The sequence below is a fragment of the Branchiostoma floridae genome, chromosome 13, assembly GCF_000003815.2.
Source record: "Branchiostoma floridae strain S238N-H82 chromosome 13, Bfl_VNyyK, whole genome shotgun sequence".
NCBI classification, from domain to species: Eukaryota; Metazoa; Chordata; class Leptocardii; order Amphioxiformes; family Branchiostomatidae; genus Branchiostoma; species Branchiostoma floridae.
The window spans coordinates 3,204,757-3,216,221 of NC_049991.1; the positions used below are offsets into that span (position 1 = coordinate 3,204,757).

The 11,465-nt window shown below is 42.3% G+C and overlaps 1 protein-coding gene and 1 long non-coding RNA gene across 5 annotated transcripts; one reads left to right on the forward strand and one right to left on the reverse strand.

Annotated features, from left to right (window-relative positions):
• Positions 1–530: 530 nt before the first annotated feature.
• Positions 531–8,789, reverse strand: LOC118429248 (archaemetzincin-2-like). 4 transcript variants are annotated; one of them, XM_035839717.1, is made up of 7 exons: positions 8,594–8,789; positions 7,047–7,183; positions 5,600–5,742; positions 4,700–4,911; positions 3,102–3,250; positions 2,053–2,191; positions 531–1,435 (listed from the first exon to the last, which is right to left on the reverse strand). In XM_035839717.1, the coding sequence occupies exons 1-7, from the start codon at positions 8,768–8,770 to the stop codon at positions 1,055–1,057; spliced, it is 1,338 nt and encodes a 445-aa protein (XP_035695610.1). In that variant the 5' UTR covers positions 8,771–8,789; the 3' UTR covers positions 531–1,054. The 4 variants fall into 4 exon arrangements, with proteins under 4 accessions (XP_035695610.1, XP_035695609.1, XP_035695608.1 ...); XM_035839716.1 differs by having other exon boundaries at positions 4,700–4,914; XM_035839715.1 differs by having other exon boundaries at positions 5,591–5,742.
• Positions 4,922–8,762, forward strand: LOC118429250. The gene is made up of 3 exons (XR_004832718.1): positions 4,922–5,066; positions 5,636–5,759; positions 8,626–8,762. It is a non-coding gene; the product is annotated as an uncharacterized LOC118429250 (long non-coding RNA).
• Positions 8,790–11,465: the final 2,676 nt, after the last annotated feature.

Genomic DNA, 11,465 nt, shown 5'->3' on the forward strand with positions numbered 1-11,465 from the left:
CTCATGAGTAGGGACCGATCAGCGCCTGCTTCCGAAATTTGGATAATTCCAGACGTTAAGATGGTCCGCGTTCCCAGATGGAAACACAGAGAAGCGACTGTATATAGTGTATATTAATGAATGTCAAAGCTAGAAGCGACTGTTTATAGTATATAATGAACGCCAGAGCGAACTACTTTCCGGATAGTACCCAGGCTATGTATCTTATAGATTTGGATAAAAATGATTGAATGTAGATTTGAACACCGGTAACATGATTCTATATAACACTGCACACCTCTACACCAGCAGAACCAAAATCAACAAATTGTCTGCTAATTATCCCTTAGAAAAACCGTTTGATTTGAAATCCTCCAACATCTGACAATTTGTTGGTTATCTGAAGTAACACAGAGTACAGTCTTAAACCTAACTTGTACAATAGTAACTTTCTGCTATGTAATATCTTCTTGAGATACATGTAGAGCTGTACGTGTACCTAAACAAATTTTAGGTACAAGTACACAGGTTTTGGTACAGGTCCGGACCTGAATCTGTACCTGAACTACTTGTTCAAATAAGAATCTATAATTCCTCACCACCATTAAGGATTATTTTATAGAAACTAAGGCAAAAATTGTCCCCATGTCTACAATGAAAAAATTGTTACGCAATGCTAACAAGTTTGCAAAATGTCTATACAAGTTTGGAATGTTTTTTTACCATTCAAAAGGACTGTTTGCCCTAATTTGAAGTGAACTCTTCTGTCAGTTCCTTAGTGTAGTGCTAAGTGACAGTCAGGCAGTCCCTCTGTGCATGTCACATGTGTTGTGGGTATAATATACTGGTACACCAAGGTTTTGGTATTTTGGACCAGATTACCTAATTGATTGTACCGGTACTGTATCGGTACACTGTACCGGTACACAGCTCTAGATACATGTAATTTACATATAACATTATATCAGATGTGACCACAGCGACTGTGACATAAGAAATGAGTCAGTCTGAGAGTGCGACTGACTCTATATGAGCTGTGAATGTATTCAGTACTTAAGTCTTATTTGCTAGTTTGCTAGTTGGAAGCTTGGCTGCTTTCTTCATTCCCAGCAGCTGGCGTTTCATTCCCAGCAGCTGGCGTTTCATTCCCAGCAGCTGGCGTTTCCTCCAAGAACACCAGAACTTTCTCCAGCCATTTCTTGAACGGTTCGAACGCCTCCAGAGGAGGGGCGGGCACGCCCGAGTCCCAGGATTCCTTGGTGCAGTACTGCAGCATAGCGCGGAATCGCACGGCGAGACGGAAGTCCACGGCCTCCTGGAGCTTGCGGAGGCAGACGGGGCAGAGGTCGACGGGCCGGCGGTCCGACTCGTCGCGACTGTTGGAGCCGTTGATGCAGCAGGAGAAGTAGATGCAGTGCTTCATACCAAACATGTGACACAGCTCATGTGTCATCACCTGCATGGTCAAGAGCAAAATGTGTTTTTTGATTGATATCAATATATTTTATCTGACCCTGACCTCCCTCATGACCTCAATGAAAAGCGGCCTGCTGGCCGATTTGAGCTTCTCATGAATAAATAAAGGTTCAAACAAACAAAATACTATTCCCTTTATATCTTGCAAAATATGACACTATTAAAAAATTGACCTTTGACTACAGATGACAAAAGAATGAAAAACAAAGAGAAGGAAGCATACTACTTCAAAAGTTGAAACAGAAATTTGATTATGGGTCCTCAGGGGCCTAGACTTAAATTCTTCATTACAAAAAAGCTGTCATAAAAAAACCAAGTCCATAGCATGTCCAGTACAAGAGATAACCAAATGTTACCAGTACCAAGGAAAGCTGCCAGGATACCAAAAATTTAACCTTGACCATTGTCTTCCCAACACTTGGGCACATATACAACTCAATTTTTCAACAATTTTTCAACAATTATACAACTCAAGAGGTTCTTATTGATTATGCTGATCATAATAATACAGAAACACAGACACAGATTCACATACAAAAAAACAACACCTTGATTTTGATGAAGGTAACAAGTGAGATTTAATGTGTGACCTCTGACCTTGCAGGCTCTGAGCAGGAGTACGCTCGTGACTGGCGGCATGTTGAACTCCTCCAGCTCAGACTTCTTGGCTTTCTTGCGATCTCGAGGAATGTAGTAGAAATTCTCGTCATACCGAGCAAAGCTGAACACGCCGCATCTGCAAACAAATTATGACAAAACCCTATTAAAAACAAGCATAGACAAACAAAAGAAAAGACTGGAAGCAGGGCTTTAGCCAGCTCGAATTTTTTTTCCGTCAGCCAATTACAATCGTCGCGAAAAACGCGAAAATTAATTAGAAGGACTGAACTGAGACCTTGAAAAACGGGTTTTAATGAGATTATCGTATGCGAAAGAGCGCCGACACACATTGTCAACAATCATAACAATAGCAAAACAAATAGTGTGTGGCTTTTACAGCCGTGGACAGCGTCCCCAAGCCGCCTGTAGCTTCCACCTAGGATTTTTGTCTGTCAAGGTTGACAGATTGCTTTTAAAATTTTTCCGTCAGACGCAGTAAATTTCCGGCAATTGACGGAAAAACGGACGCTGGCTAGAGCCCTGGCATAGACAAACAAAAGAAAAGAGTGGAAGTGACCCTGAATCAGTTTACTTCACTGAAGAGGTACTCTTCCACTGGCTGTGACAGAGAAGACAGATGCTATGTAAAGTATTAACAGGTTCAGGATTATTGTACCGTGGAAATTCCCCTAGCTCTTTTCCATAGCACAGTGAACAGTTGACCAATGCTAAACATCTCATCCCAAGGATGGCAATCCAGAGGTTTGGTTGTTAAAACTTTGAAATTCCCTTTTATATAGAAAAATAAGATATATCTTACTGCTGATTTGTTTCGAATCAGATTGATAACCTCAAGTTTTGATGCATGTCTATTGACATTGTATCAATTTGTATTAGATTGAGGGAAATATATGATCTTATCAATCATATTTGTAAACTTTCAGGCTGTTTCATTTCTGCCATCTTCCCATGATGTACAGATGTACAGATCTTAAAAAGTGAATCAAAATATAATATCATGTTGCCATGACAACAGCAATACAGACCCTGTTACGAGAGAGGCTTGTCCGAAGACAAAGTTCCAGGAGTCGCTGGGGTACAGGTCCAGCATCGTCACGGCAACCAGGCAGATGGCATCGCGCGGCTTCTTACTCACCAGGTAGTCAAGGATGTCCTTGGACAGCAGCTGCCATTGCTGTAGGAAAGATAGAAAAGGGTTCCAATGCAATTTCCCTGTAGTGTCCGTACTCCTATTGTGTCCGTATACCTTGCAGTGTCCGTACCTCCTACAGTCTGTCCCTATCCCATATTGAATACGTACTCCTATGCTGTGGGGAAGATAGAAAAGGGTTCCAATGCAATTTCCCTGTAGTGTCCGTACTCCTATTGTGTCCGTATACCTTGCAGTGTCCGTACCTCCTACAGTGTCCCTATACGTACTCCTTTGGTGTCTCTATCTCCTGAAGTGTCCGTACCCCAATGGTGTCTCTTTCCCCTGTATTGTCCGCACCCCCTATAGTGTCCCAATCCCCCGTAGCGTCCATACCCCCCAATGGTGTCCCAATCCCCTGTAGTGTCTGCACCCCCTAAAGTGTCCCCGTCCCCTGTAGACGTCTGTACTCACATTGGTGTCCCTATCCCTTGTAGTGTCTGCACCCCCTAAAGTGTCCCCGTCCCCTGTAGACGTCTGTACTCACATTGGTGTCCCTATCCCTTGTAGTGTCTGCACCCCCTAAAGTGTCCCCGTGCCCTGTAGACGTCTGTACTCACATTGGTGTCCCTATCCCTTGTAGTGTCTGCACCCCCTAAAGTGTCCCCGTCCCCTGTAGACGTCTGTACTCACATTGGTGTCCCTATCCCTTGTAGTGTCTGCACCCCCTAAAGTGTCCCCGTCCCCTGTAGACGTCTGTACTCACATTGGTGTCCCTATCCCTTGTAGTGTCTGCACCCCCTAAAGTGTCCCCGTCCCCTGTAGACGTCTGTACTCACATTGGTGTCCCTATCCCCTGTAGTGTCTGCACCCCCTAAAGTGTCCCTGTCCCCTGTAGACGTCTGTACTCACAATGGTGTCCCTATCCCCTGAAGTTACCATACCCCCCTATATTGTCCCTTATAATATATCCTATGACCTGTATGGGCTTAGGGACACCTCTGCAGAAAATGAACTTCCAAGACGTTTCTTGCCCAAAATACTAAATTTGGAGACAAACTGCAGCGTGAAAGTTACAAGCAATAACAACTGTGTTCCTATATGATGTTAACATTGTATGATTGCTGTCTGCTTACCAGGGCTCTAGCCAGCCCGAGATTTTTTTCCGTCAGCCAATTTCCATTGTCGCATTCCAGGAGTTAGAGAGACTGAACTGACACCTTGAAAAACGGGTTTTAATGAGATTATCGTATGCGAAAGGGCACCGACACACATTGTCAACAATCATAACAATAGCAATACAAACAGTGTGTGGCTTTTACGGCCGTAGACGGCGTCCGCAAGCCGCCTGTAGCTTCCACCAAAGAGCTTTCATCAGATTCTTGTCCGTCAAGGTTGACGGATTGATTCAAAAATTTTTCCGTCACACACAGCAAATTTCTGTCAATTGTCGGAAAAACGGACGCTGGTTAGAGCCCTGCTGCTTATACTTACCTTCGTGTGCTCATTAATCCTTGTGCGGCATCGGACCTCACGAACCCGCACCGGATCCAGGAACTTGACGTCCACACCCAGGAAGAAACACTGGCAGAACTTCTGCAGCCAGGCCAGCAGCACCTTGTCTGTCCTTGAGCTTGGACTGGCCCCGCCCTCTGCCCCGCCCGCTGCCCCGCCCGTTGCACCTCTAGCTGAAGAACTGGCACCGCCTTCTAAAGATTTGATAATGAAATGTTTTACTGTTAGGATGTAGAGTGAAGGAGGCTGAATACATCCGAGCTAGCCATCCAACTCACTCACTCAGAACAGAGACGGGGGCCGACACAGGTTATCTGACACCTACAACCTGGAGCTGCAATCACAGGTAAGATGGTGTACCCGATATTGGTTCTGCCGCGTGCCAAATACACGCACGATCAATGGCTGGCACGCGAGCACCGCTGCAAGAGCCCAGTCGGTACGGCGTGGCCGATTACTCGCACGAGTGTTTTCCACAAGAAATCGACCAATACCGGGTCCATAAACTTAGCTCGCTATCATGTGGTTCTAGCATCACATCCTGGAAGCTGCAGTAGAACTGTTTCTAGAGAAGAACAAGGCTGACAGTTTCAGAAGGAAATTTGGGTAAGTCTCGACTTTTGTTAGTGTTGGTTAGATAAAGTTTAGTTTTGTCATAATTTCATTATGTTTATAACTTTTAGAATATTAGATGTGGGTAAAAATATAGAAACAAGGGAGTATGGCAAAGAAACAAAACTATCAGACCTCCACCAAAAAAAGGTCAAATTTGTTTCTATAAAAAAACATACATGGGTGTGATCAAGCATTAACTTTAATTCTCTATTCTTATGATGTATACGCATTTACATATCAAGAAACATAGAGCACCTGTTTCACCTGTGCTTGTACTTGCACCTGCTGTTGCACCTGCAGCAGCTGTAGATTGTCCAGCGTGCCCGGGTGGGAACGGCCCCAGGGGAAGGATGTAGATGGTACGACGCTGACGATTCACTCTGTGTTGGGGGAACTCCTTTGTAAACCTGAAGGTGGAAAAAAGGTGAACCTGTTTGCCAATGGCTGCAGTTGCCAACAGTTTACTAGGCATTCACCCTTCTACAGTGCAATTTTATTTTTGGTAAGAAAGTTGTAAAGCTAAAGGTAAAGTTAGTCCCATAGCCTTTTTAGGCTGTAGGGGCAGTGAGTTACATGTGTTTATGTCATACCTGTGACGTGAAAACGTTCGATACGGGTGTTCCGGACTGGGCCGTACGTTTCCGCATCGCACAGGTTCAAAAGGCGTATCACACAGGCTCCATTCGAATAAATCAAACTGTTTCGAGCGGGCCCGAATACGGCACGGTTGGCAATTCGAATACCTGATTCGGACGTTGGAACATTGCTGTTGCAACACTTACTGATACAGAATGCACCGTGTTGTATTCTATATATATTTATCTATTCATTTCTGTAATCTTTTACCAGGGTAAACTCCTGTCAGTGACTAACACAGCTTTTCATGGAGGCCCTGGGAAAACATGCAAATAAGACCACACCAATTTAATTTCTTGGTTCTCGAATTTTTTCAGAAAAATATTGGGGCAGTCGGTCGAAAGAAAAAAGAGAAAAAAAATTTGCAAAAAGTCTGGGGTGAACTTATATAACACAAAAAACAAGGTAAGAAGTCAAGTTTTCAGTTTTTCATGGCATGATTTATCCAATGAATCTCTTCCTTTGATTTTATACCACGGTTCTGATCATGTGGCTGCAAATAAGCGCTCTGATTGGTTTATCAGCATTATGTGCCCCTGGAATGGGGTTTTTTAAAGGTCTGCAATAGCAAAACCTATATCATTTTTCTTGGGACTAAATTCTTTTTTTTTTCAAAATCGGAAAAAATGTGTCGGGAAATCCGATAACCAACAAATTAAATTGGTGTGGCATAACATACATACAAAACAATATTTACATTTTTTGCACAACATATTGTTAAACACAAGTGAGTTGTTATCCACTGTGTCTATAGTAAACGGTATTGGGAAGAATCCATCCCTTTCCTTCCACAGTCTTTTACCTCCCAAACAGAAGTCTGATTTACCCACAAAAAAATGAAGTCATGTATGGGGCCTTTTTCAAGGGCACAAGGTTTGTAGCATGACAAGATTTGAACCTAGGACCTCTAGGTTCCTGGCCTTACACCCCACGTTCTACCCCACAACATTTGCAATGCATCTAAAATTTGTCTTGAAATAAAAGCATTTGAAGCATTTTCTAAAGGGAAACACTTTTCTAACAATGTAGTTGCAAGAAAACTACTTGCAAGAAAACGTTAGCTTAAAAAACTTACCATTCCCCAAACGTCTGTCCCGACTCTGGGTGGTTGTTTAACCAATCAGACTCGTCTTCTATCGTCAGCGGTTTCCACAACTCGCTGCTCTCGTTGTACGCTTCCGCAAAGTAACGTCGCTCGGCTGCCTTTAAATTCTGTGAGAAAATGCGAATATGTTAAATATGTCATGTCATTCATTGTTTATAAGAAATAATAAATGATAAGACTTAGTGAATGAGTACAATTGAAATTTGGGGACTTTTAAAGGTGGAAAATGTAAGAAGTGGAAACAGATTGTCCAGGATAAGTTGCATAACTACATTTTGTACCTGTTCTATTTACTAAAAAGTTACCTTGAGGACCTTTTTATGTAGTTTGCTATTCTTTGATGATCGACGTGGCTTCATTTGGGCCGTCATTTTCGTGCACAACGTTTCTATGTTTAATGTCAAGAGGGTTTTAGACTGTTTAAGCCCGTGAGAAAATCCCTGAAAATTTGGACAGAGTAGCTTCTTTTGCACCAAAAAGATGGCAGTCTTCTGCCTGTACTACAGACATAGTATTGGTTGCTCCCCAACTGAACATCAACAAAAAAGCAGACTGAGTTTTAATAACTGAACACTCTATTACCCACAAACCCCCTAGCCTGGATATGTGAGGAATTAGATATAGTCATCACTAAAAACTTAAATTACTAGGCACAGTACAGAGTAAGCATTAAGGCAATAATCAACACTACAGGTAATCTCATAGCCTTTTTAAGGCCGTTACTAAGGGGCAGTGGGTTGTTAACCACTGTGACCTAAGGGTACAGTTTTGGGAGGTGGTGTTAGATTACTTAGATTAGAATAGCCTAGTTTCGCCCCTCCCCGGATGAATGGAACAACCCAGCCTGGAATGTAGAGGCTCAGTGAATAACACACGTGGTACTGAGTATGTGTGTGTCAGTGCGTTTATTTGTCATATATCCCTAAGTAAAGAGGGACCAGGAATTCAGCTTAACAGGTGGAGCCCATTCTGAAGTCTTCTTCCACCTGGTACCTCCCCAGCTGAAGTCAGGTACCCATTTTACACCTGGTGGAATGAGTGAAGTAGCCCATCTTCCATATATACAGCTGGCTCAATACTTTCAATTGGTAACCACGGAAGCGAACAATGAGCCAGCAGTCACTACGGAGGATGGTTCTCAGGCTACGAGTAAATTTGGGTAAAGACTGCCTTTCCAAAGCCAGTGGCACAAGATTGGCAGCACGACAAAACCCAGAGTTCTGGGCCAAATCCCCTGCAGTCACAGCACACAAACCCACAATAATAAACACTAAAGTTATGACTAATGCAATTATGAAATTGATTACTGTAAATGCATCTAAGTTCGCGGGGATTTAATTTCGCAGTAGCGAGAATTTGGACTTTTTGCGGTGGTTTTAATTTCGCGTTAGCGCCATACACTGAAGTCTCTTACTGTTATGGAAAAATGTTCGCGGTGGTTTTAAATCCGCGGTGAAGCGGCCACCCCAAAAACCGCGAACATTAATCCACCGCGAACATTTCTGCATTTACAGTACCTCATATCTCTTTGTACTCTTCTTCTCATTAGGGTCCGGAAGCACGGCCTTCTTGCGCGTCTCTGCGTCGGCCGGCGCGAACTTCGGGGAGATCATCCTCATCAGCTCCAGAATCTCGTCCTCCGTCAGACCCTGCAGCAGCTGGCGGATACGCGCTGACTCCGACCGCGAGGTCATGGTCAACTACAGAGAAAAGTATATATATATACAATAATCAGGCTTTTACTAGTTTTAGCCAGGCATGCGTCAACGTGTCATCTTGACGCACTTTTCTTAGAATAACAAGAAATTTGATGCCCCTGGACGCCCTATACTGGGGAGAAAATCCTCTGACAAGCATGAAATTCTGATTAATTCTGATTGACCAGGGATGCAACCAGGTCATCTGTGGTCACAGTCTTCTACTGTGACATCTGTAACAGTATTTTTACTCCTCCAGCAACTCTCAAGCACAAGGAACCAAGAGTTAAAATAAATACCAAGAGAGACTCTTGACTCAATAACAAACCATGTGTTACTCAGCACCAAGAGACCACGTCTAGCGAAATAAAAGATGTTAAACGAAGACAACAACAACAACGACAGTATTTTTGCCTCTTGGGATACCTTAGAATGCACTGTTTTAACTTAAAATCATGAAAAACTCTGCACCATGGAAGGTGGATGCTCCCAGACCCCCCTACAATAGTCACTTACCGCGACACACCAATAAGTCTGGACTCCATCATAAAATCCTAGCTAAAAGCCTGACAATAATGTATATATGCAGGACTCGAAATACCACCTGCATGCAGGTTAGTGCAGGTAACATTGGATCTGTGCAGGTATTTCTGGTGTCTACCTGCACCTAATCTGCACTGGTTGATGTACTGGGTTTTATACATAATGTCATATGATGTATTGTAGGTGTGTGGATTGTTATTAGCTGTATCAACCACCTATTAAGTTAGAAATAAATAAATAGCATTATGGTTCCTGAACAATTTTAGTATTCTTCCTAAATTCAGAGTGGTGCAGGTAAAATTTGTCTGGTGGAGGTAATTTTCAATGTTCCCTGCACCAGTGCAGGTATGCAGAGAAAAGTATTTCGAGCCCTGATATATATTATATATCAGTTCAAAACTCTATTAGCTTTATGAAGAATTAATGACCACCCCTCCCTGAACAAGTTTTCTTTTCCAACCTCGAAGATGTCTTGTAGTTAAATAGTTTATTTTTAGTATATTTTAATGTTCCCAGGAACTCTTGAGAAACAGGGTTAATATTGCGCTGACTGTATATCCTGGTAATTGATGGATGACAACTATGACAACTTTGTATATAGATGCAACAACGTCTTGCAAATAACTAACACGTATTATAGTGAGTATTTTTTGGAATTTTGATGTGAATATTTGGCTTTCTCCTAAATCAAATACATTACTAGTATAGTCCTACCAAGGAGGTTAAAGAAAGTTACTAACCTCCTTGGTCCTACATACATGTAGTCCCTATATCACTTATTCTGCTTGCTGTGGTCCTAGCTTATGTTACCATCTACTAGTACTACTATCTTAAGTTTTATCTATTTTCTTTGCGTATTACTGTAAATGCGTTTAAGTTCGTGGGGATTTTATTTCGCGGTAGCAGGAAAAGGGACTTTTCGCGGTGGTTCACGGTAACACCATAGACTGCAGTCTAATACCATAATAGAACAATTTTCGCGGTGGTTTTAAGTTCACGGTAAAGTGGTCACCGTGAAAACCGCAAACATCAATCCACCGCGAACATTTCTGCATTTACAGTACTTCAATCAAGGGGATTCAAACTTGTTTTGATCAAAGAATGTCAACGATTTTAAGTCTGTGTAGTCTCAGACTCAGGGCGTCCTTGAAAAACAACTTGACACAGTTGAATGGGTCTTAGACCAACACCCTCTTCTTTGAATATCATGAATGATGAATACATAAAATAGAATGCAATAAAATAATAAATACAGTTGTGACTGGTAAGTTTTCGGATACGATTCTACCACTCTTTGTGTAGATTCAGGTGCTTTCCCTGACAATAGAACTCATTGTTAAGGGCTAAATTGTCAACATACCCGATAGAGATTCAAACTAATCAAAGACAAAGGTAAGTAACGTTACGTTAACAGTGCGCGGGAAGTTTTGGGGACCAGTCATAATTTTACTGATTATGGCATAATTTAAAGGCATACTACGCAGTTTTTTGCGCTCAAATTTGAAATATTCTAGAATTAAGAAATATCAGATTTACTACTACTTTTTGTCACTTTTTGACACTTTTGTGTCATTATTTCACGTTTGTAACGTAAAGGATTAGCCCACAAACATTCCGCTCTAGGCACCCTGTAACCTTGTGTCCCCCCAAGTTAGACCCTCCAGGTCTTGCTTGCCACCGGTAGGTCCCCCGGGGTGGGGTAATCAGTTAGCACATGCATGGCAGACTGCAGATAAAGAACACAATGGAGATCTTCTTTGGAAACACCTACATCTAATCATTCTAAAATAGCATATAATCATGAACTTATTAGTCTATTTTGTAGGATATCAACAAGCTAAGGTCATATTCCCTTCAAAACTGCAAGAAACCTTGTACAGAAAGCTAGTCTACTGTACTCAGAGGAACTGTCAACTGGCCCCCCACTGGGAAGCCAGGCTGATAAGCAAGAAACAACAACAACATATATACAACAACACACAGAGGCAGTAACCAGCCTGTGCCCATCTGTTTCTTGGAAGATCACAATTTTTATACATCATAATGTGGTGCATTGATGTCGCAGCATCTCTCCATGAATATTGGTATGCAATGCCATCGGGTTGATTGAGCTAACAATGTAAAGAAAAAGTAGGAAAAGCTACTTTTG

Excerpts from the sequence above, each read along its gene's own strand:
- LOC118429248 (XM_035839714.1), bottom strand. The coding sequence starts at position 8,770 with ATGACCTCGCGGTCGGAGTCAGCGCGTATCCGCCAGCTGCTGCAGGGT. Across the intron at positions 4,915-5,590 it reads TACAAGCACAGGTGAAACAG|AAGGCGGTGCCAGTTCTTCA; the intron begins GTGCTCTATGTT and ends TCAAATCTTTAG. Across the intron at positions 1,436-2,052 it reads TCCTGCTCAGAGCCTGCAAG|GTGATGACACATGAGCTGTG; the intron begins GTCAGAGGTCAC and ends TTGACCATGCAG.